The sequence below is a fragment of the Saccopteryx leptura genome, chromosome 6 (assembly GCF_036850995.1).
Source record: "Saccopteryx leptura isolate mSacLep1 chromosome 6, mSacLep1_pri_phased_curated, whole genome shotgun sequence".
In the NCBI taxonomy this organism is placed as follows: Eukaryota; Metazoa; Chordata; class Mammalia; order Chiroptera; family Emballonuridae; genus Saccopteryx; species Saccopteryx leptura.
The window spans coordinates 168,061,044-168,087,166 of record NC_089508.1 but is presented as its reverse complement, the minus strand read 5'-3'; the positions used below and the strand labels follow the sequence as shown (position 1 = coordinate 168,087,166).

Below are 26,123 nucleotides of genomic sequence, written 5' to 3'. Positions count from 1 at the left end.
TCTCCTATGTGCCTTGACCAGGGCCTCCAGCCGAGCCAGTGACCCTTTGCTCAAGCCAGCGACCTTGGGCTTTAAGCCAGTCCATTGGGCTCAGGCCAGTGACCATGGTATCATATTGATGAGCCCATGCTCAAGCTGGTGACCCTGCACTCAAGCTCGTGAGCCTGAGCTCAAGTCAGATGAGCCCATGCGCAAGCCGGCAACCTCGGGGTTTTGAACCTGGGACCTCAGCATCCCAGGCTAACACTCTATCCACTGCGTCACCATTGGTCAGGCACCATCCTTTTATGTTTAACCTTTGGTAGCTTAATTTTCTTCTAACATTTTATTTTGACCAATTTTAAACCTACTAAAAAGTTGAAAGAGTTGGCCAGTGAACATACATATGCCTATCAGCTAAATTTATCAATTGTTAACATTTTGCCACATTTGCCTTTCCTAAGTATACATTAAATTTTTTATTTAATTTGGAAATATTGCCCTAGCTGGATAGCTCGGTTTGTTAGAGCATCGTCCCAAAGAACAGAGGTTGCTGGTTCAATACCTGGTCAAGGGCACATAAAGGGATAGATAGATGTTCCTGTCTCTCTCACTCTCTCCCCTCCTCTCACTAAAAAATCAACATAATAAATATAAAAAAATAATTTGGAAATAGTTTCAGGTTTACAGAGAAGTTGCATCTATTATACAGAATTTCTGTATACCCTTCATTAAGTTTCCCTTCAAGTTAACATCTTATGTAACCTTGGCTCAGTTGTCAAAGCTAAGTAATTAACATTGCTACATTACTATTCACTAAATTATAGGCTTTGTTTGGATTTCACCAGTTTTTTCACTAATTGTCTTTTTGCTGTTATAGAATCCTGTCCAGAATACCACCTTGCATTTAGATTCTCAACCTGTGGGTTGTGACCCCGGCGGGGGTCGAACGACCAAAACACAGGGGTCGCCTAAAGCCATCGGAAAATACATATTTCCGATGGCTTTAGCCGCTGAGAAGCCGCGCTACCGTCTGCAGCAGCGCTATTCAGCTTGAACGCATGCCGTTATGGACGTGCGTTCCAAACTGAATGCCTGCGGTCATGCACAGACGTGATTGCATCATCCGTCCGGGGCCTAAGGGGCGGGGGAAGCCGGGGGAACGCTCCACAGTCCATAGCAGTGCGGCTGCTCGTCCATAGCAGTGCATTACGTGTGTCCGGCGCTTGCTGATGTCATCAGTGGGCAGGTGCAGCAAGCGCCGGAGGACAGAAGCCTAGGAGGTGGAGAGGCAAGAGGGGGAGAGCCAAGAGAGCCTGCGAGACAGCCTGCTGGTGTAACAAAGGTTAATAATGTAAAAACAGTACACACACCATACACACAATACTGTGTAAGTGTAAGGTGCTTTGTGTGTAATCATTACACAGTACACAAAGCAGCTTACACTTACACAAAGCACCATACATTTACACAGTGTGAACTACATCGGTCTTATACTATAAGAGACCACTATAAGATGTAGTTCACACTGTTCCCCAATGTATAATTATCTCCCATGTCTCCCATTACTTTTGCATATTCTGAATGAGGAAACTGCTGAAATCAGCGGTTTCCGGCATTGAATCTGCCTCCTATTGATTTCATTGGGAGTGCGGCAGATTTTGTGGAAGAGAGCTCCCGAGAATCTCGGGTTACCACACAATCCACCGCAGCCTCCTTTTGATTTCAATAAGAGGCGAGAAATGACAGTTTCTGACACATTTCTTCCTCTCCTATTCAAGTCAATGGGAGGCCGCAGCAGATTCCGCTCAAATATAGAGCATGTTGCTTAATTTTTTCCACGCTAGAACTTTCCCTAGAGCAGAAAAATTCCAAAGGTGGAATCCGCCACCCCCAATAGACTGAAAGAGGCCTCACACTGAGGAATCTGCTGTGCGGATTCTGCAGTGTAAAAGATCTGCCTCCTATAGAAGTCTATTGGGGGTGGCAGATTCCACCTTTGGAATTTTTCTGCTCTAGGAAAGTTCTAGCGCGGAAAAAATTAAGCAACATGCTCTATATTTGAGCGGAATCTGCTGCGGCCTCCCATTGACTTGAATAGGAGAGGAAGAAATGTGTCGGAACTGCATTTCTGCCATACAGGGGATCTCTCTTCTGCGGAATCCACGGGTCTCCCATTGAAGTAAATGAGATGTGGATTCCACTGCAGAAACCGCTGCTTTATAGTGTGAAAGAGCCCTGAAAGATACCATGCTGTGCAGAAACTGCAGTGTATCCTATGACATAGTTCACACTATTCTATATAGAAAACTTGCCACTAATCTGGAAAAAACAGATCCATTAGTTAAGCAGCTATTTACAGAATGGTAGCCCCATTACACTAGGTAAGGAGGTCCATTAGTAATAAATATTTCTCAGTATATAATTAAATATTGTTTTTGTGATTAATCACTATGTTTAAATTATGTTTGATTTGTAGCAACGAGAATACATAATGCATGTCAGGTATTTACATTTCAAATCATAACTGTAGCAAAATTACAGTTATGAAGTAGCCACCAAAATTATTTTTTGGTTTGGGGTCACCACAACATGAGGAACTGTATTGCGGGGTCACGGCATTAGAAAGGTTGAGAACCACTGATTTAGAATATACTTTTTAAAAACTCTGAACCATTTGACAGTAAGTTGTTGACATCATGGCACTTGTCTTTCGCTGCTTTAGCCTGTTCCTCCCCTAAGAACTAGAACATTCTCATATACATCTATTTTCCTCAAGAAATTTAACATTGCTGCCATAATATTAGGTAATGCGCTTTCCTAATAAAAATGAAGTCATAAAATTTCCCCACTGTCTTCTCAAGGATGGCTTGTTTTTAGCCTTCAAGGTCCAATCAAAGATCAAGCAATTGCATTTTGTAGTCATGGCTCTTGATCATCCAACTCAGACGGTTCTCTGCTTTCTTTAGTTTTCTTTGTCAGTTTGTCACAACTATAACATTTTTGAGGACTCCATGCCAGTTGTTAGTAGTTGGCCTCATGATCTGGGTTTGTCTGTTTCCTCATGTTTAGATTCAGATTTGAAAGTCTTGGCAATGCTGCTGCATGGGTGCTATTTCCCGTTGTATCACATCAGGACTCAGAATGTCACTGTGTTCCCATTACTTGTGATACTAAGCTTGATCACTTGGTTAAAGTATCTCCAGATTTCTCCATTGAATTAATAAGTCATCTCTAAGGTGATTTGTTGAGACTTCCCTGAACATTCCTCCTTACCAGTGAACTTTCATGAAATGGACCATCTTTCTGCTGGTCATCATGACACTGGTGGTTGTAATAAGGTGAATTCTAATTTTATTATTTCTTCTACACCTATTAGGTATCATTTTTCTGTAAAGAAGAGGTTTCCCCTTTGCTTCCATTTTTTTTTCTTTCATCATTCTTTTTCAACCACTGTGGACAGATGGATTTTTTTTGTAAGTGCTGTAATTTATTACCATCATTATGCTTTGACTGCTCAAAATTTTCTACATTACCTCCTGGCGGCCCTGTTCAAGCTGGTTCCTGTCCTTTTGACATCTCCCCAGGAGTCTTGGAATATTTCGTTGCTTCACGGTACAACAAGAACTTCCCAGCTCACCTTGTATTTTCTGGTTCCAGAATTTTTTTTTTTTTTTTTTTAGTGGAGAATGCTATTAAGAAACCAAGGCCTGCCTGACCAGGTGGTGGCACAGTGGATAGAGTGTTGGACTAGGATGTGGAGGACGTAGGTTCGAGACCCGGAAAATAGAAATGAATGAACAACTAAGGAGTTGCAATGAAGAATTGATGTTTCTCATCTATGTTTCTCATCTCTCTCCCTTCCTGTCTATCTGTCCCTATCTGTCCCTCTCTCTGACTCTCTCTGTCTCTGCCACAAAAAAGGAAGTATAAATATGTTTTAAATCATAATTTTATCTATTATCACAATTATTTCTTGCCCTCTCCCCTGAAATGTTTGTATCTTCTCACAAAGTGAGAATTGGTTCCCAAGAAACTCAATATATTTACTCATTTGTTTTATTAATAATTTCAGAGTTACCAATCAATACTAGTATTAACAACAAACATGTTATGTAGATATATATATATATATATATAAATTTTTGTAGTACTTTGTATCTTTAAAACACAGAGCACTATGTCAAATGTTACTTGACTGAATTCTTTTTGTGTGTGAATGAATTTTTTATTTGAGATTTTAATATATTGTTAATCATTTGTTTCTTTATTTAATTTTGTTTCCTTTTAATTGTCAAAACTTTTTTATCGATTGATTTTTAGAGGGAGAGGAAGAGAGAGAAACATCGATTTGTTTCATTTTATCTATGCATTCATTGGTTGAGTCTTGTATGTGCCTTGACCGAGGATTGAACCTACAACTTTGGTGTATAGGGGCGATGCTCTAACCAACTGAGTTACCCGGTCGAGGCCTTTATTTATTTTTTGAATTTAGTAAAATATGTGGTTTAAAAGTAAAACTATGTATATTTTTTAGAGAATTTTTACTCTGTACCACATTCCTCCATAGCTAAACTTTTTCATTAATTTCTGAATTATCTTTCCTGTGTTTCTTTTTCTGTAAATAAGCAGATATTTATGTATACTTTGATTTCTCCTTTCTCATGGGAAAAGTATCATGGTATGTCTAATTATTTTACACCTTGCTTTTCATTTTTATTTATTTTTATTTTTTTTTATTTTTTACAGAGACAGAGAGAGTCAGAGAGAGGGATAGACAGGGACAGACAGACAGGAATGGAGAGATGAGAAGCATCAATCATTAGTTTTTTGTTGCGCATTGCAACACCTTAATTGTTCATTGATTGCCTTCTCATACGTGCCTTCACCGTGGGTCTTCAGCAGACTGAGTAACCCCTTGCTTGAGCCAGCGACCCTGGGCTCAAGCTGGTGAGCTTTTTTTTAAAATTTTTTTAAAAATTTTATTATTATTATTTTTTTCATTTTTCCGAAGCTGGAAACAGGGAGGCAGTCAGACAGACTCCCGCATGCGCCTGACCGGGATCCACCCGGCATGCCCACCAGGGGGTGATGCTCTGCCCCTCTGGGGCGTCGCTCTGTTGCATCCAGAGCCATTCTAGCACCTGAGGCAGAGGCCACAGACCCGTCCTCAGTGCCTGGGCCATCTTTGCTCCAATGGAGCCTCGGCTGCAGGAGGGGAAGAGAGAGACAGAGAGGAAGGAGAGGGGGAGGGGTGGAGAAGCAGATGGGCGCTTCTCCTGTGTGCCCTGGCCGGGAATCGAACCCGGGACTTCTGCACGCCAGGCCGATGCTCTACTACTGAGCCAACCGGCCAGGGCCTGCTTTTAATTTTTTGATATTTTATAGGCTCCATATAGAATTATATAGTGAGTAACTTTGTGAATATATATGGTTTTCTATTTGTGGAGGTGAATCTTAAGAGTAAATTTCTAGAAGTGGACTTGAAGGATAAATGCACGTGTAGTTTTGTTCTGGGCAAAAAAGCATTTTAGACTGAGGGTACAACAGGTATAAAGGCTGTAAGACAGGGGCATGTAGCTGATGAGTTGAAGAAATCGCAGAGGCCGCATAAATGAAGCAGGCCTAGGGCTGGAAAGTGACCTGCCCAGATCCTACACCCCAGGGGCAGAGTGGAATCAGAGCCCTGGCCTGCCTTGCCTTTCCAGTCTAGTGTAGCACACTCGTGTAACCAGGGAAGGCATACCTGGGAAACAGGAGTGTATTTGACTAAGGCCGATGTTGTCAGGATGCTTAGATCAGAGGAGGGAGACGTTTACATGGGGCCAGAGTCAGAGAGGACTTCACAGATGAGGTGGGAGTGAAGGGTTATCAGGACTGGAATAGCAGGATGGAGAGCAGGACCCCATTTCTGGCATGTGGAACCAGGCATGGATGAGGCTCGGAGGTGAAAACAGAGGCATGGCTTGTTTGGGAGATGGTGCCAGGAATGGAGTGTTTATCCTAGGGGAATGAGAGAAGACTGAAACAGGTAAGTAAATTGGATGGTATTATAAGATTCTTGGGTTCCAGGATGAAATTCAAAGTTAATTTCATTGTCTGAAGAATCGCTGCAGATTTTTGAAGTGGGAATGAGACAATGTGCCTTCATGTCTTCTGTGGCTTGTGGTAGCTGTGTCCAGGATCTAATGACTGTTTATTAGCTATCCATCTGCCTGGCTCTGGTAGCGTTCAATGTTAGCTGATACTTTGATGAACTCTTTTTCTCCTTAATATCTTTGACCATAACTTAGCATCTGTATTAGAAAATATCCAGATACCACCCAAGACTTGTAGCATCAATTAAGTTTTCTTATTACCCACTGTGGTGCTTAGAGCTTAATTGGTTATAAGATGGGGAAAATAGCCTGACCAGGCAGTGGCGCAGTGGATAGAACATCAGACTGGGATGTGGTGGACCCAGGTTCGAGATCTCGAGGTCGCCAGCTTGAGCGCAGGCTCATCTGGTTTGAGCAAGGCTCACCAGCTTGAGCCCCAGGTCGTTGGCTTGAGCAAGGGGTCACTCGGTCTGCTGTAGCCCCTCAGTCAAGGCACATATGAGAAATCAGTCAATGGACAACTAAGGAACTGCAACGAAGAATTGATGTTTCTCATCTCTCTCCCTTCCTGTCTGTCTGTCCTTATCTGTCCTTCTCTCTCTGACTCTCTCTGTCTCTGCCACAAAAATAAAAAATAAAAAATAAATGGGGAAAATAAACTCCATATACATGAAAAACAGAAAAACAGCACAGGATATGATCTTTGCTCCTAAGGGCTTAAGGAGGATGACAAAGGAGTACTTCCTGTACTTTCAGTTGGGAGGAGAGGGTGGTCATTTGTTATTCTGTGCTCGTTTGCCATGTATTGGAGTTGAGACTAGAGCTGTGCCGTCCAGTGCCTTAGCCAGGAAGCACGTGTCTGTGGAGCACTTGGAAAGTGGCTACTCTGAATTGAGGTGTTCTGTAGAAGACTACATTTCCAATTTCAATGACTTAGTATGACAGAGAGAACACAAAATATCTCAATAATAACTATACTGACTACATGCTGAAATAATGTTTTCAATAAATTGGGTTAAATACATTAAAATTAGAGTCATCCAGTTTTATTTTTAGTTTTTTAAAACTAGAAAATTTAAATTGCATATGAGGCTGGAGTTATATTTCTGTTGGACAGTGGTGGTCCAGAGACAATAAAATTTAGGTTAAATATTGTTTCCTATTGCATCATATCAAGAAGTGTATAATAGCCTGACCAGGCAGTGGCACAGGGGATAAGAGCATCAGCCTGGAGTGCTGAAGACCCAGGTGTGAAACCCTGAGGTTGTTGGCTTGAGTGTGGGGTCATAGACATTACACCATTGTTGCTGGCTTGAGCCCAAAGGTCGCTGGCTTGTTCAGCCCATGGTCACTGGCTTGAGCCCAAGGTCATTGGCTTAAACAAAGGGTCACTGGCTCGGCTGGAGCCTGCCAGTCAAGTCACATATGAGAAAGCAATCAATGAACAACTAAAGTGCCACAACTATGAGTTCATGCTTCTCGTCTCTTTCCCTTCCTGTCTGTCCACCCTCCTCCCCAAAAAGAAGTTTATCCCACTTGTAGTGATAACTAAATTTGATAATTTTCCAAATCTCTATTTTAAAGATACGTTTCAACCACTTCCAGAACTTTCCATTATAAAAATACATGTATTTAAATCACTTCCAGAGTTTTTGTTGTAAAAAAAAAAAAAAAAGAGGCCCTGGCCGGTTGGCTCAGTGGTAGAGCCTCGGCCTGGCGTGCAGGGGTCCTGGGTTCGATTCCTGGCCAGGGCACACAGGGGAAGCGCCCATCTGCTTCTCCACCCCTCCCCCTCTTCTTCCTCTCTGTCTCTCTCTTCCCCTCCCGCAGCTGAGACTCCATTGGAGCAAAGATGGCCCGGGCGCTGGGGATGGCTCCTTGGCCTCTGCCCCAGGCGCTAGAGTGGCTCTGGTCATGACAGAGCGATGCCCCGGAGGGGCAGAGCATCGCCCCCTGGTGGGCAGAGCGTTGTCCCCTGTTGGGCGTGCCAGGTGGATCCCGGTCGGGCACATGTGGGAGTCTGTCTGACTGTCTCTCCCCGTTTCTAGCTTCAGAAAAATACAAAAAATAAAAAATAAAAAAAATAAAAGCACTTTTAGAACTTTCTATTGTAAAGATATATTTTGAATATTTCTGGACCTCTCCCAAAACATGATATATTATTTCTTTTGCAACTAGAAATCTGTGGTTTCCTTTCCGCACCTGAGGAATGTCCTGTTCTCAATTTTTTACCTTATGGTTTTCGTACTCTTGGAAGACCCTTTCCTGAAGAAGTTATACTGGGGGCTAACCAAAATGATCATTTTCTGATGCTAACATTTCTTTTTCATAAATAGTTGTCATTCTTCTATAAAGAAGAGCATTCCTTTTTCTCTTTTTCATTTTATTTTTTAGGTGAAGGAGTTGTGTGACATGTGGATTAGTCTCTTCCAACAATAGACGTTTGATTAGAAAAGTTGGGTACAGCCTGACCAGGCGGTGGCGCAGTGGATAGAGCATCGGACTGGGATGTGGAGGACCCAGGTTCGAGACCCTGAGGTCACCAGCTTGAGCGCAGGCTCATCTGGTTTGAGCAGAGCTCACCAGGTTGGACCCAAGGTTGCTGGCTCGAGCAAGGGGTTACTCAGTCTGCTGTAGCCCCACGGTCAAGGCACATACGAGAAAGCAATCAATGAACAACTAAGGTGTTGCAACGAAAAACTAATGATTGATGCTTCTCATCTCTCTCTGTTCCTGTCTGTCTGTCCCTATCTATCTCTCTCTCTGACAAAAAAAAAAAAAAAGTTGAGTACAAATGAAATGTTAAAATATGGGCATCAGCATACATGTATGATGATTGTTCCCTTTTCAAAGGAATCTTATTGTGAATCTTTTTAGCAAAGCAAGTAATTACCTCTTAATTTCTGTTATTCTTATAAACTTGAATTTTCACGTGTACCACGTTAATTTGATGCATTATTGAGTGCTCATTGTTTCAAACACTGTGTTAAGCACTTGGAATAGAGTGTAGAGCTGAAGAAACATGGCTACTCTTCATGAAGGATGCATTCTTATAGTTAAGAAGACAGTGAGTCAAGGCAATTAGGAAGCTATAGCTGAAGAGTCTTGATTTGGGAGGTATGGTACAAGTCTTTGTTAACAACCCTGCTCAAGTAGATGCTTTGACGTTCAGAACTTAAGCAATCCTCCTCTGGGGGTCTGATGACAGAACATAGAGTATAATTGGCAGTTTCCTCCTATCGTCTTTGTAATATCACATTGAATTATGATCACAGATCCCTCCTTTCAGTGTGCAATTTTGCTATTTTCTTTTTTTTTGCCTCTAGGGACATTTCCCAATGTTGGGGGATTCGTGCCTCCATAAGGCAGGCCCTGGAGGCATTTGTCAGAGGCTCCTCAGGCCCTGAAGGTTCCGAGTGGTGGGGAGGCGATCACCAGCCCCTCCATGCCTGCCTTTTGTTCACTAGATGCCCTTTGAGCTGGGTTGAGCAGCAGCAAGCGGCCCCACTCCCCTGGCATGGTCAGTGAAATCCATGAGTAGTAGATTTCTAGTTCTAAAAAGCCTTAGGAGCTTAGGACAGCCTAGCGTAGTTCAAAACTTTAAAGACATTCTTTCATGAGATAGATTCAAGTCCAATATGTGGGCTGGAAGACCTTTTTCTATGTCTGATTTCAGCTTAGTTAGAGGACTCATCTTGCGGAGTTGGACTGTCAGTCCTGGGATGACGAGAGGCCCCTGCTGTTTTTCAGCTACACTGCATGGCAGAAGTCTAGCCTTTCGAGTCCCCTAAGGAAATGTCAAGTGACACCTTGCTAGATAAATGCTTACCAGAGTTATCAAAGTAAAGGGATCTCCCACCAAGGATAAGTTATTTTTTTAACTTGCACTCTATCCTTCAGCAGGGTCTCCCTTCGGATTAGTAAGCTGGACATGCCCACTGTTAGAGGTGTACCTGTCTTTTAAGAAATAAGACGTCTGTCAGTTACACTGTTATGACCTCAGGTTCCGGAATGTCAAGGCAACATTCTTTAGAAGAGCAGTTTCACTTTGAATTGAGCCTACGTTTAGAATCAGCTTACTGTCAGAGGGAAAAGGATAGCCCATGTGACAAGAAAACACCTATCCCTATGAATTGGTTTGGAAGTGACTTCTTGAAGTTTCCTAAGGATGTTTCCTTACTCAGAGTATACTCACCTCTGTCGCTTTCACTCATGGCACCTGAGGATGAACAACATTTTATTTCCAACCTGAGGTAGGGAGCGGAGTGATCACCCCCCCCCCCCCCAGCTTTTGATCTTTGGTTGGAATGTCAAATCAATCTCTTCTAAGGAGCCGGGGACAAGAAAGCTGGGCCTGGGAGGAAAGTTGCTGTCGTTTTCTATGTGTACTTGATCGAGGGGCCACTGATTACTTCCTTCTGGCCTTGCCTGGCTTGTGAGAAGAGAAGGGCTGGCGTCCATGAAGGGATGTCTCTTTATTCTTAAAATGTTGAACCCTGACCAAGTGAAACTATTTCTGATGGCTGCCAGTAGTTTCCACCCTTCTGAACTCAAATGGTGATACAACGTTCTCTGGGATAACAGAGCTATGAACTGTGCAGGGAGCTATAATAGCTACTTTAGTCTGATCCCTGTAGCTGCCCCTGAATAATTAAGGGAGCTACCAAGTGCCTTGTACGCAGAAAGTGCTCAGTGAAAGGTAGATATGCTTGTTAGTTGTTTTTTTTTTAAATGCCTTTTGTGTGTGTGTGTGTGTGTGTTTTTTAAGTTTAATCATTTTAGAGAGGAGAGAGAGAGAGACAGAGAGAGGAGAGACAGAGAGAGAGAAGGGGGGGAGGAGCTGGAAGCATCAACTCCCATATGTGCCTTGACCAGGCAAGCCCAGGGTTTCGAACTGACGACCTCAGCATTTCCAGGTTGATGCTTTATCCACTTTGCCACCACAGGTCAGGCAACTTATTAGTTTTTATTAAGACTCATGAGCTATAATCTTTTTTTTTTTTTTGTATTTTTCCGAAGTTGGAAATGGGGAGGCAGTCAGACAGACTCCCGCATGTGCCCGACCAGGATCCACCTGGCATGCCCACCAGGGGGCGATGCTCTGCCCCTCTGGGGCGTTGCTCTGTTGCAACCAGAGCCATTCTAGCGCCTGAGGCAGAGGCCAGAGAGCCATCCTCAGCGCCCGGGCCAAATTTGCTCCAATGGAGCCTTGGCTACAGGTGGGGAAGAGAGAGACAGAGAGGAAGGAGAGGGGGAGGGGGATAGAAGCACATGGGCGCTTCTCCTGTGTGCCCTGGCCAGGAATCGAACCCGGGACTCCTGCATGCCAGGCCGACGCTCTACCACTGAGCCAACCAGCCAGGGCTATGAGCTATAATCTTGAACTGAAATGTTTTAGCCAGTGCTTGATAATTCAAACATTTTTAGTATAAAAATCACCAGAGAATCAGGGTATAAAGAAAAGAAGCTCAATATGTACTTCCTGAGGGCAAAATTAGGTAAAACACCTCAAAAACAACTTATATTTTCACTAAGGAAAAGATATCCTCTTAGTTATTTGATTTGGAATAGATAGAGAACTGGCTGCCTCACCGTAATAAAAGGTGTTACACACATAATGCTCAGTGAGATAGAAGCAGCAAATTCTATTCTAGGGCTGCAAACTGCGAACGGTTTATTTCAGGGGAAAATTGAATCCAGGGGCTCAGCACTGAGAAGTTCCTCTACTGAAAGTCAGAGATAATTGGAAACTGTTAGTATAATGATGGAAATGCCAACTTGTGGGCATCATCACATTGAGAAGTAAATCCTCCGATTGTGTGGAGGGATGCAGGAAGCATTCAGGCTACTCTGTTTGTATCTCTCAGTTCATACCTGAGAGCTGTGCCATTCCTAGAGAGTGAAACACAGTGCAGGTCATATAATTCGCAGCTACATTTGAAGAGGACTCAAATATACGGAAAGACCTGTGAATTCCATTTAATCTAATCCAACAAATACATGCGCCAGTTAAGTTCAGGGGAGCATGCTGGATTCTGGGGCTACAGGGAGAAGCAGCATGTGCTCCAAACCCCCAGAGCTTACATGGATTAGAGGAAATGTGTGTCAAGGTAGTTTTTTCAGGGCAGGTTGAAATCCTCATAAGTTTCTTGGTCAGCTTGGGCAGCAATGGCAAAATACCATAGACTGGGTGGCTTCAAGAACGGAAGTCTACTTTCTCAGAGCTCTGGAGTCTGGGACTACAGATCAGGGTGCCAGCCTGGTCGGGTTCTGGTGGGAACTCTCTTCCTGGCTGGCAGCCTTCTCACTGTGTGCTTACACAGCCTTTCCTGTTCTTCTAAGGCCAGCCATCCTATCGGACTAGGGCCCTACCCCATTCCTCAATTAACCTTAATTATCTCCAAAAAGCCCTATTTACCAGAATAGTCACATTAGGGATCAGCTTCAACATTTGAACTTGGGGGGCACAATTCAGTCTATAGCGATAGGTCCTCAGCCCATTACAACAAGTACATTAAAATATACTCATACCATACATTATAGCCATGTGGTTTTTTCCCTGTACAATAAGTGAAAGTGTGTTAGTAACTTTTGCTTTGAAATTATTTGACTGTAAGTCATTTATTCATTTTTCATTTTAGATTTTTTTTTTTTTTTTTTAGAAAGAGAGGGTCAGATAGGGACAGATAGACAGGAAGGGAGAGAGATGACAAGCATCAACTCATATCTACAGCACCTTAGTTGCTCATTGATTTCTTTCTCACATGTGCTTTGACTGGGGGACTCCAGCCAAGCCAGTGACCCCTTGCTCAAGCCAGTGACCTTTGAGCTCAAGCCGGAGACCCTGCACTCATGCTGGTGAGCCTGCACTCAACTGGATCAGCCCATGCTCAAGCTGGCGACCTTGGGGTTTCGAGCCTGAGTCCTCAGGTGATGCTCTACCCACTGTGCCACTGCCTGGTCAGGCTGGCTGTGAGTCATTTATGATCGGCTGCTGCTTCTCAGCAGTCATTTGTACTTGGGATTTTTTTTTTTAATGCGAGAACTGTAAATTCTTTCCAACTGTAATAAAATATTGCGAATTCTAAATTTGACAGTGAGTGGAAGTGACATAATGCTAGATTTTTGTGTTTAACGGAGCATGAATTGATTGCTACTGTACAGTTTTCTATTTACGTCTTACTTCTGTAGGCTCTCTCAGAGCTTGTCAGGCCCTTCAGCACGGTCTGTGACACCTAATGGGTCATAGAAGGGTTGGCCATGGCTCAGAGCCCCAGTTTTCGCTTCTAGACAGGCAGCTCCCAACCCTAAGTCCTCCGATGCAACCCTTCCAGCTGTGGGTCCCCTGCTGCCCCACTGGCCTCTGCCGCCAGCATCCTCTTCCCTTGCACCTGCTGCCTCTTCCGTGAGTTGGCGTGCTGGGATTTGAACTGAGGCCTCTTGCCTCCCAAATTGCTGAACCCTGAGGAAGTAGACTGGACATTGAGTTGGACGGGCAGGTGTGAGAATAATGATGCTGAGATGAAGCACGAGGTCGGAGAGGTACGATGGAGGAGGAGGGAGGGCGATGGCCAGGCCAGGTCAGCTTGGGCGCGGCATCAGCGGGTCCCTGTCTCCTCTTTCTGACTCTGCCTTGGCTGAATGGGTGGCCTTCTGAACCACTTTCTTTGTTGTCTGACGGATGCATCACCATCCTTGATTCTCCAGGAACCACAGCCCAGCCCCAGCTGTGGTGAAGCAGCCTGTCCCAGGAGCCAGAGGCAGGACCACAGTCACAACCATTGTCCAGACGGGTGGCCACTGGAGCACCGGCCTCTTCAGCGTCTGCAGAGATAGGAGAATTTGTACGTTTTTCCTTTTCATTTACGTCCTTCACTATTTTCTTTCCCAAGATAGCAACGGGGAGAAAAGCAGCATCAGGCACAAGGACAGAAATTAAATGGTTTCAGAAGAACTGGACTAGTTCTCTAATGACTCAAATGTACTTTTTGGCAGAAAATCCTTGCCTTTGTGACTTAAAAACTTTTTAAAAAATTGTTGGCAAAGACGCGTGAAATGGGCTCTCTCATTAGGGGGAGTATAAATTGGTACAACCTTCCCAGTGAGTGGTTTAGCAATACATATAAAAACAACCTCGAGTATTACATAGCTTTTGACCCAGTAATTACATTTTCAGGCATTTAATCTAAGGAAATAAATCACATGCAAAGATTTAGCAGCGACATTAAATTTTGCAACACTGGTTATTATAGCAACAATCTGGACGACCTAAAATGTTCAATAAGGGCATCATACAATGAATTATTATGCAGCCATGAAAAGTCATGTCGGAGGATAACATTTAATGGGATGGAAAGATGTTTTGGAATACATTTTTAAGTTAAAGAAGCAGATTGTAAAACTGCACTGTAGACATCATTTGGGGGGGGGATACTTAGAAAAAAATATCTGGAAGGATACAAATACAAATGTTTATAGTCAGCATCTCCAGATGGTAGGCTAATGGATCATTTTCCTTTTAGTTTTGTTTATCTCTAGTAGTTCTATGGGGAATGTGTGGAACTCTTATAACAATAGGAAACATTATAAGAGAAGCCCCCTTGACTGAAATCTTTGCAGACGGTGGTTCAGAAGTGCCAACAGCACTGTCCTGTAGCTCATGATTTCCCCTGGGTTCGAAGTTCAAGCTCATTGATTCTATTTTTACCTGAGGACATTCTGACCCAACTCTGGTGCCACATGTCAGTATCCTCTTGCAGGACCTGATGCTCTCGCTCTAGGGAGCAATTTGATCACTGAATTTTTCTTGGACTCTGTGTGTGTGCATGTGTGTGTGTGTGTGTGTTTGCGTGCACGCGTGTGGGGTTGGGTTCCCTTTGATGATCCAACAAATAAATAAGTTCAAAATTTAACAGACCCTGGATCTTATAGTTTTGAAGAATATGGCTCTCCCCACTCTTTGGAAAATCTGAATTTGTCCAGAAGTCTACAGGATGGGTCAATGAGAGTTCTGAACTGTTACAGGATCCATGTCCTTACTTGAGCAAGGGTCTCGTGGAGGGAAGTGTTCTAACATTCCTTGGTGCTCTGATCATCCAGGCTTGCGCCTTTGCTGCGCCTTGGCTCCCCGAGAAGAGCCTGCCCAGCACCAGGCCCCACCTGCCTTCTATTCCTCTCTCTGCCCACCTGACCCAGAGCTCAGCAGGTTTCTTCCGGCCACTGCTACCCATGTGGACATCTGACCAGACCATATGGCAGCTCTCTGTTTCTCTCAGGGTCCTTCCTGCTTTTCATCCACATTTTCTGATGTTGGTCGTCACCTAGGGCTGAGGAACAGAGAAGGCAGAACTGCCACGTGGAGATGTGAAGACCTAGCCTCAGATCGGATGAGGACCATTTTTCCTAGCTTGTAGTTGAGGGTGGGAAGCCATCAGTACGTTTTGAAGGAGAGCAAAGCCCGTAATATAATGTGGTGGTTAGAAGAATGTGTTTGTATCAGCTATAGACCTTGCTTCGAAACTTAACTTCTTTTTTTTTTTTATTTTTATTTTTTCTGAAGCTGGAAACGGGGAGAGACAGTCAGACAGACTCCCGCATGCGCCCGACCGGGATCCACCCGGCACGCCCACCAGGGGGCGACGCTCTGCCCACCAGGGGGCGATGCTCTGCCCCTCCGGGCCATCGCTCTGTTGTGACCAGAGCCACTCTAGCGCCTGGGGCAGAGGCCAAGGAGCCATCCCCAGCGGCCGGGCCATCTTTGCTCCAGTGGAGCCTCGGCTGTGGGAGGGGAAGAGAGAGACAGAGAGGAAGGAGAGGGGGAGGGGTGGAGAAGCAGATGGGCGCTTCTCCTGTGTGCCTTGGCTGGGAATCGAACCTGGGACTTCTGCATGCCAGGCCGATGCTCTACCACTGAGCCAAACGGCCAGGGCCTGAAACTTAACTTCTTTTTTACTGGTTATTTGACCTCAAAGGCCTTCTCTAGGTCTTCATTTTTACCCTCTAAAAAAGGGTAATAGGCCTGACCTGTGGTGACGCAGTGGATAAAGCGTCGACCTGGGATGCTGAGGTTGCCTGTTCGATACCCTGGGCTTGCCTGGTCAAGGCATATATGGGAGTTGATGCTTCCTGCTCCTTCCCTTCCTCTCTCTCTCCTCTCTGAAAATTGAATAAATAAAATCTTAAAAAAAAAATAAAAAGAGGGTAATAAAGGTGCCCACATCCAGGGTGGTTGTCAGGATTAAAGCAGATAGTGTATAGAACCCACTCTGAACAGTGGTTTGGAACATAACTGGATCAGAGATTGTTTTGGGTTTAATAGTGTCCCCTCAAAATCCATGTCCATCTGCCACCTCTGAGAGTGACCTTAGCTTGAAACAGGGTTTTTACAATCTAGTCAAGTTAAAAAGAGGTCATACTGAGTAGGATGGGCCCTCACCCATGGCTGGTGTTATTGTGGGAAGAGGGAGGTTTGGTCACAGCACCCAGAGAAGAAGGCCATGAGGAGGCAGAAGCAGAGACCAGCAGCCAGCAGACTCTCGGAGAGAGGCATCGGACGAACTCTTTCCTCAGAGCTTCTGGAAGGAACCCATCCCGCCAACATGCTGGTTTCAGACTTCTAGCCTCCAGAATTCTCCAGTGGGAGGATAATTTCTCTTGTTTTATGATGTCCAATTTATGGTATTTTGCTCCAGCCACCCTAGGAAACTCATACACAAGCAAACATTGGATTTCATTAGATGGCTATGGGAGAGCTTACAGAATCAACACATCAACTGAAATCTAAGCTCAGAAGGGATAAGATGTATTATCTGGAACTAGCTGGCAATCTGGTCAACCCCAAACATTTCTACCTTCTTGTTTTCCAGTCTGAGAATTGATGGTTCAGCAGACGGAGCCCCGTTCGCCCAGCTTAGGACACGTGCTGCTGCTTGGCCAGGCCAGGTCGTTTTGAGTGACAGTTCTATCAATATTGCCCACAACAACAAGGAATAATTTTCTAAGTATTTCTACTAGGGTGTTGTTACCAGGAAGATCCCAATATATGTATGTAATAATGCACTTAGTGAATCTTAGGTATTAATATTATTATTATACAATTTTATTATCTCTCTGCATGTAGAGAGCAATGAGTAGAATCAGGAGACGTAGACTGGCCACTGCAGAGTGATTTCTACCAATCCCAAGATCGCCAAAAAAGCTGGTCAAGGAAAGGACCACTCCTCACCACCCCCTCTGCCTTCACTGCTGAGCTCTGCACCCCACCCCCATCACGTTCAGATCACCCACACTTGTTCTTCTAAGGATTCCCTGCTTGTCCACTCAGGAGCCCATTCTGGGGGCAAGGAGAAGAGGAAGGACATGTGAAGAAATGTGGACGATATTTTTTACAATTGTGCACAATCTATGGAGGACAGGCCACAAATACCCAGTACAGTGATCTCGAATGTTCCATGATCTATTTGTTGTTCCCTGGATGGGTTTCCCCTTTGTGACTGCTCCTCGTTTCTCCAAGCTAACTGTCTAGAGGACAATTTACAGGCAATATGACTCGATCCATGCATTATTGATGCCATAGTTCCCCGGATGCAGCTGGAGCGTGAGTGCCACGAGTCCTGGGTTTCTTTCTGTCCTTGCTCTAAAGGGCCACTTGATCCACACAATTTTTATTTCCAGAATTTAAATCACAGTGAAAACAGTTGTGACAAACTCGGGAACAAAAAGGAGAGCTTCCTGCCACTATTTCATCCTGGGATAGTTGTCCATTCAATGTTGAAAGTTATTGGGAAGGGTACATTATGAGCAGTGGTGATTTCCATTTCTTCTTGACATTTTGCTTCTTCAATTGATCATAATTATATATATAATTATTTCGTGGCAGATAGAGACAGAGAGAGGGATAGATAGGGACAGACAGACAGGAAGGGAGAGAGATGAGAAGCATCAATTCCTTGTTGCGGCACCTTAGTTGTTCATTGATTGCTTTCTCCTATGTGCCTTGACTGGGGGGCTACAGCAGACTGAGTGACCCCTTGCTCAAGCCAGCGACCTTGGGCTCAAGCTGGTGAGCCTTGTGCAAACCAGGTGAGCCCGCGCTCAAGCTGACCCCTCCGGGGTCTTGAACCGGGGTCCTCTTCGTCCCAGCCCGATGCTCTATTCACTGCGCCACCGCCTGGTCAGGCATAATTCTATATTTTTGAACTGCCGCCCTCTCGCCACCTCTGTGCTTTTATCTGATTTCTCACTGCACTGGTTTGAGCAGACCGGCGCTTCTGTGCTTGGTGAAGACGCGGGTGCGGAAAGCTCGGGTGTGAAGGTGAAGCCGAGGTGAATGGAGCACGTGCCTGCTGCATGGCATTGTGGGTAAGAGGCCGGGCAGGCCAGCTGCGGGGATGTTTGTGATGTTGTCCCAGGAAAATGCACATGTGGATGGTGTAATCAACATTGATTTGTAATTCAATCAATATTTATTGAGTTCCTGTTTCTGTGTAGACATACACGTCATGGGCGTTACAGACAGGGCAGTGAATGAGACAGAAGGTTTCTTCGTGGAGATAGGCAATAAGCAAATAACTCAGTCAACAAAAGAACAAGTTGTGATAGGTGCAGTGAAGGAAACAAACAGGGTGTTGTGAAAGGAGAGCGCTGGGGTGTGGGGTAAAGGACGACCTCTCCGAGGAACTGACTTGAACCGAAACCGAAAGACGGGAAATAATGAACTGCTCAGTCTTCCCTGCGGAGGGCGCCGCGGCTCCGGGAGCGGCAGGCGGGAGAGAGCTTGGTGTGGACGAGGAACGATTAGATGCTCAGGGTGGGTAGAAGGAAGTGGGCCAGGAGTTTCTTTGGTTTTCTGGGAGAGGAAGGAAGCATGAAAAGGCCTCAGACTGGGATTCACGTCCCCAAACTGTGTCTTGGGTAAACTGTCCACTCTCTGAAAATCAGGGACCACCATTGTCTAGTTCACTGCCCGAATGCCCAGGAAAGCATTGGACAATTTGGAGGTGATTCATAGGAGGCATTGTATTGAGAGAAAGGAAGTGGGGGGAGGGAGAGAGAGAAAGAAGCATCAACTCGTTGCTCCACTTAGTTGTGGGCCCATTGATTACTTCTCATACATGTCTCGACTGGGGATCAAACCAGCGGCCTCAGCACTCAGGGATGATGCTCTGTCCACTGTGCCACCAGCCAGGGCTCCTGCATGAATTTTAACCTGTATTCTCACTTGCTTCGTTCTTTCTCACACTTCACTGAAACATCATAAGGCCTCAGCGTTAGAGGAAATACGGGGTCGGCTGGCTCAGCTGCTGAATTGAGTCCCCTGCCGCACACATGGCAAGGCCTGACAGCCTCACCTTTCTGAACATTTCCAGGGAGGAGAGCGTCTCCCCTTTGGAGCCAGCTCAGTACTTAAAAAAAAAAAAAGATTTTGAATAGGTTGCCATGCATATGATGCAAAATTCAGATGTGCTTTCTGCTTTGGAACAGGAAAAGCATTGCCCTCTCTCTCCCCAGTTCTCCCCAGAGCCAGCCGCTCTCGCCCGAGTCCAGGCATTGGAACAGGAAAAGCATTGCCCTCTCTCTCCCCAGTTCTCCCCAGAGCAGCCGCTCTCTCCTGAGTCCAGGCGTTGGAGCAGGAAAAGCATTGCCCTCTCTCTCCCCAGTTCTCCCCAGAGCGAGCAGCTCTCGCCTGAGTCCAGGCGTAGTCTATGTGCTTGTACAAGTACACACAAATTCAGTGAGAATAGATTAATTTTTTTATTATGAAAGTACCATTGTAGAAAAGAAACAAAAAACTATGCAAGAAAAAAAGCAGTATTCTGTAATTTCAACTGTCAGACATCAGTATTTTGGTATCCTTAGAGATTTTTTGCAGTATGTGTGTGTACACAATTTACACAAACTTGCACATTTGTTTTAACAACGTACTATCTAGGTGATCAGACCCTATCAGCACTTCTGGAGCTAGTATTTTAAGTTACAGCATAAATTCCACTATATGAATGTACCATAACTTATTCAAAAATTCCCATTGTGGGCCTCTATGTGGTTTACAGATGTTTTGCTCTTCAAATCAATGCTCTGTGAATATCCTCATATCATACCGAGGTCATTTTGCATGTGTGTGACTTTCTCTGTTGGTTAATTGTTGTAAATTGTACATGTACATGTACCATTTTAAAGCTTGCTAGATGTTGCCAAATGGCTCTCCATTTGGAAAGTGTACTTAATTTATACTCCCACCCACAATGCATGAGTGTGCCCCATTCCTATTTGGGGCGATGGTTCTGCCTTTTTGTAACAATTGATCTGCAAAGTGCCTGGCTGCAGTTCCCACCCACCTCTCCTACGTTTGCTCTCCGGGCTCCACTCTCTAGCTTTGCGTGGGCTTCTTCTTTTTATCTCAGCTCCCCTCTGTGTTGGAACAGTGAATAATGAACCAATAATGAACTTGGAACGGTGAAAAATGAACCACAACCCATGCACCAGGGTGGAGCCCATCTCAGAGAACAGGCTCTCAGAGAACAGGCCTGGAGCAGTTAGGCTGTGGGAGCTTATGTAACCACCAGGCCTCTGAGTGGACGAAGAAGAGGCTGAATTTCTGGCTCAAATTCTTTTTGAGCCTCAGCACCTTAACTCTTTAAACAAAGCACAAATGGTATTATGCTGTACATACCATTACACAGTTTTATATTTTGTAAGTGAAAGGAAGAGACATAGACAGACTCCAACATGTGCCTTAACTGGGATCTACCTGGCAACCCTGTCTGGGGCTGATGCTTGAATCAACTAAGCCACTGGCTGTGGGAGGGAAAGAGGGAGAGAAGGGGAGAGGGAGGGGAGAGAAGCAGATGGTCGCTTTTCTTGTGGGCCCTGACTGGGAATCAAACGTGGGATGTCCATACGTTGGGCTGACGCTCTATCCACTGAGCCAACTGGCCAGGACAGAAGATACTTTAAAGGTTATAATTAGCTTTTTTTTTCTGTTTCATAGTTCTAATTAATTTGTATTCATCAAAGTTGTCATCTTTCCCAATGTGCAATGACAAAATGTCTTAACTGTACATCCGGGTTCTGAACCTGAGGTCCGCTGATAGTTTTCAATGGATTCTGAACCTTGTGGAATTGAATGTGTGGAATTGAACAGTTTCGCATGTCTGTGTGCATGTATTTTTCTTTTCCCTTAAAGAGCGAGTTCACAGTTATCTCTATGTTCTCAAAATAGTCTATGATCCAAAACATACTTAAAACAGAGCCTCTGTGTGTATGTAATACACAGACACAGACAACAGTGTGGCGACAGCCAGAGGAAAGGAAGGGAGGTGGCAGAGAGCAGTGGCAGGGGATGAATGGGGACGGGAAGACTTGACTTTGGGTGATTGACACCCGATGCAGTGTGCAGGTGATGTTTTGTTGAGTTGTACACTTGAAACCCTTATGGTTTCGTTAACCAATGTCACCCCAGTAAACTCAGTAGAAAAAATAAAAGAGAAGCTTCAGTGTTAAGATGGTTCACACAGAATGTGTAGGAAACAGTATCAGTAGTTAAAGATGAACGAACGAAGAAACCAATAAATGACACACTGTTTCCAACTGATGTTCAAAGAAACAAGCCTCTTCCAGTTTATAGATTAAAACTGGCTGGTGTTAGTGGCTCTCTTAAACTAGCAAAAATTAGAACAGCCTCCTGACCTGGGGAAGAGGAAAAAAACAACAACCCTCAGAAGAACAGCAGGCAGAATCAATGTACCATTTAAAGAGCTTTCGATTCCATTTATAGAACAAGGTGCTATATGTGTCTATATTAAATATTGAAATTAGCTAGATATAATAGCAACAGTTGTGATTCAACTGGAAAAAAATTATTTAATGCCTTTTCTTGACAGTAAAAAACAATTACCATAGTGAACACCAACAGAATTGTATCCGGTTCAGTTATGCTGGTGTTTAACAAAAGGAGACAGTTTTGACATGGCTCAGTTATGGCAATTTTCATACGCTGAGTTTTGAGCACTGGTTATTCCTTCTCGGTCCCTGATTACAGGGAGACTGTGCAGCAGGAAACTGATGGCATAGGGTTGTAAGTGCTCTTTGAGGTGAGCACTTTCTCTGATCACATCTGAGACCCTCGGCTTTCTTTTATGTGGTTATTGACAGGTTTCTGTGGTCTGTTTTGCCCCATGTGTCTTGAGTGTGACGTCGCCAGGCATTACGGAGAGTGTTTTTGTTGGCCGTTGTTACCTGGCTCCACCTTTGCACTGAGAGTTGGCATCAGAGAGCGACATAAAATATGGGTAAGTGACTTTGAATGTGTACGTCAACCTGGATCTGTGTGAGAACCTGGATGCCTTTCAACCCCACTTTTCAAAGAGAGAGAGAGAGAGAGAGAGAGAGAGAGAGAGAGAGAGAGAGAGAGGGAGAAGTCTTGGCAAGGCTGCTTAAAAAGGCACTCAGTGGAAGACTCTAGGAGAGGGAAAGGAAGAAATTTCTGATTTCTTTGTTGCTAGGATGTATACTAACCAGAATGTCACATTGTGAAGGGTATTTCCAAGGGGGACTTATTATAATGCAGATTATTGGTCAGTGGGTTCCTTTTGTTTCTTTCCTTGCACCCCAGAGAAGATGACAGAATTGCATCAAATTTGGAAGATATATTTGGGATGGTCTGACTTAAAATGTAGCCTACGGGGGTCTATGTAGTGTTCACTTTGGGTGTTCCCTGGGGCCCTTCAAATTTCCTGCGCAGCTAAGACTGAGTTACAATGAGAGATTGAGGACAGACAGCATACATACTAAGATGTGGACAGTTAAAAAAAGCATCTCTTTATATATTCATATGAAATGGCCCCTAAGATTTTTTTTTTTTCATTTTTCTGAAGCTAGAAACGGGGGAGGCAGTCAGATAGGCTCCTGCATGCGCCCAACCAGGATCCACCCGGCAAGCCCACCAGGGGGCGATGCTCTGTCCATCCGGGGTGTTGCTCTGTTGCATCCAGAGCCATTCTAGCGCCTGAGGCAGAGACCACAGAGCCATCCCCAGCGCCCGGGCCATCCTTGCTCCAATGGAGCCTCAGCTGCGGGAGGGGAAGAGAGAGACAGAGAGGAAGGAGAGGGGGAGGGGTGGAGAAGCAGATGGGCGCCTCTCCTGTGTGCCCTGGCCGGGAATCGAACCCGGGACTCTTGCACGCCAGGCCGACGCTCTACCGCTGAGCCAACCGGCCAGGGCCCTAAGATATTTTTAAGTGGAAAAAAGAGCATGCATAAAAGCAGAGTGGCACAGAAGTATGCGACTATTTGCATAAAAAGACTATAGATCTGTATATACTTGTGTGAACAGAATTTACTTGGAAGTGATAACAAACTGGCAATACTGCTTGTCCCTGGACAGGTACCTGAGTGGCTGGGGCACCTGAAGAAGGGAGATTTACTTTTCACTTTCTCCCTTCTTACTGTGGGAATTTGGGACCATGTGGACTTATTACCCATTTCAAAGAAATAAATAAAATAATTATAAATATTCAGTCCTAAGAGGAAAAAAAGATGGTGACAGAGACAGCAATGGTTTTAAGTATGAAGCCTTTATCAAAAGCTCAAAGGGCAGGTCTTTGAATTTGCAAGGACGGATTAGCCATGGAGCAGTTTGGGACTGCAGTAAGCTGGGAGTGTTGCTGGACTTTGGAAGCGGTGAGTGGGATGGGCCCCTGGGTGATGGGAGGAGCCTGAGCCCTCGCGCCAGGACAGACACCCTTCTCCCCCCAGGGCACGCTGTGTGAGGACTGGCTGGCCGTGCACTGCTGTTGGCCTTTTTCCATCTGTCAGCTGGCCCGGGAGCTCAAGATGAGGACCTCCCAACTCTATGAAATTTCAGCAGCCCCTTCAGCGAAGGAAACTTTTATTTGACAGAGCAAGAAAACCCCTCATCCCTTCCCCTGGCCCTCCTCTCAAAACCCTTTTAAGTAGAGAGATCGTTCTTCTTGTTTTCGCTGAACTAGATGAAAATAAACAACCCCAGTGTCTTTATAGTTGCTCTGTCTTTACTCATTCCCCCCAGGGGAGACTGTTGTCTGAATTCGCTTGGCCTGAAGTTTCGGAAGGCTGCAGTTCAGTCCCGACTGCATGGAGGAGAAAGCCTCACTTCTCTAGAATTTGCAGATCTTCAGCCCCAGGCTGGCTGCCTCACTGAGGCAACTGTTCTGGCTTGAGTTGACTTGTGTCTCTTCCCCTTGCCAAAGATAATGCTGAAGTCCTGACTTCTGGTGTCTGTGAATGTGACCTTATTTGGAAATAGGGTGTTGCGGGTGTAATTAAGTTAAGATGAGGTCATCAGGGTAGAACCTCCTCTAATATGACTTCTGTGCTTATAAGAGGCGACGGAGAGACACATGAGCAGTCCTGTGACTGTTGGGGCAGAGATTGGAGTGATGCTATCTTAAGCCAAGGACAGACTGGGGCTTCCAGAAGCTGGGAGAAGCAAGGTTTCCGGAAGACTATGCCCTGCCAACATCTTAACTTGGGACATGGTACTTTGTTGCAGCACCCCTGGGAAGCTGAAACACCCACCATCCACTTGTGTGACTAGAACACTCTTGCCTCTATTCTGCACGGCACAGTGCTGAGAAGCCTGAGCTTCGAAGCCTGAGCTGTCTGCTTCGTACACTAATTGAGACTATAGGCAAATTTGTTCATCTCTCTGTGCCTTGGTTTCCTCATCAGTAAAATGATTGTTCTAACCCAGTGGTTCTCAAACTTTTTGAAGTCGGGGTGCATTTAAAATCCTACAAATAATTGTAGGCACACTATATACAAATTTCTGAGAAATATGTTATAATAATAAATCAAATATTAAAGAAAAAAAATATAAAGTCCAAGCATGCTTTTATGGTAAATGAAATAAATACAAAATTAAATTTATTCTGACATTAAAAAACATTTTTATGTTACATTTTTTGAGTTATGCTTTTTAGAATTTGTAAAAAGAGTTAAAAATTAAAAACAAAAAAGTTATCTTTTTATATATATAGATACATTCTTAGTAAGATTTACTAAATTCAGCAGGTCCTGATGCAAATGTGTTAAGTTTTTTCATTCTTGTGTTTATGAGAAACATAAGCCTGATGTGTCCTAGTGATTTCTTCAATGTTTGGGTATATGTTTGAAAGGCAAACTTTCATTTCCTCATCAATACATTGAACAATTCCTCTCTTTTTACTCTTAATTGTGTTGAGTGCAGAAAACCTCCACCATGCATATCATCTTAACTTTACACCAAACAAAGGATAGAAGAAACTTGCCTCCAGTCTCTCTGGGGAACATGGGGGGTAGTGTAAACAATCCAGCACCACAGCTTAACAGCCTTTTGCAACCTAATCAGGCAAGTGAGGTGGGGGGTTGGGCAGACTGTCAGCTTATAGCCAATTCCCCACACTTGTCCCCCAAAAATCTAAACTCCAAAAACCCTGTTGGTTTTTTGGTTCCCAACAGGCACATATTTTTCTGGAATACCATAGGGCACACCTGGAAATCTTCTAGGATGCACCAGTGTGCCCTGGAGCACACTTTGAGAACCACTGTTCTAACCTCATAGGGCTGTGAGGAATCTAACAAGTCCAGATACTCAGCACAGTGCCTGGCACGTAGCAAGAACTCTGGACGCGTGAGCTCTTCTGCTGCTACCCGGTAGTCAGGGCACGTTATCCCGTTTTCCCATTTACAGTTGAGGTATAAAGTGTCTCATTAAATTTTAAATTAAAACTGAGTCAGTTAAAGAAAGAATACTAAGTAAATAATAATGTGATACAGATGATGTAGTATAGAATTGCACACTTGAAGCCTACACAATTTTATTAAGCAATGTCACCCCAATATATTTAATAAATATTTTTTTAAAGTAAAAAAAAATTGGATGTTTGGTGGTAAAACACTAATTTTATTATTCGTGTATGCCAAGCATTGTTTTAAGCACTATGCATGTTTTAAGATATTCAATCTTTAACAAACTTCGAGTAGATGGTATTATAGTTTTGTTTGTCAGAAAAGAAACCTGAGCCACAG

The 26,123-nt window shown here is 44.3% G+C and overlaps 1 protein-coding gene across 1 annotated transcript; it reads left to right on the top strand.

Moving 5' to 3' along the window:
* Positions 1-10,205: 10,205 nt before the first annotated feature.
* On the top strand, positions 10,206-24,077 carry PLAC8L1 (PLAC8 like 1). The gene is made up of 4 exons (XM_066344332.1): positions 10,206-10,330; positions 13,785-13,921; positions 22,230-22,366; positions 23,832-24,077. The coding sequence occupies exons 1-4, from the start codon at positions 10,206-10,208 to the stop codon at positions 23,970-23,972; spliced, it is 540 nt and encodes a 179-aa protein (XP_066200429.1). The 3' UTR covers positions 23,973-24,077.
* Positions 24,078-26,123: the final 2,046 nt, after the last annotated feature.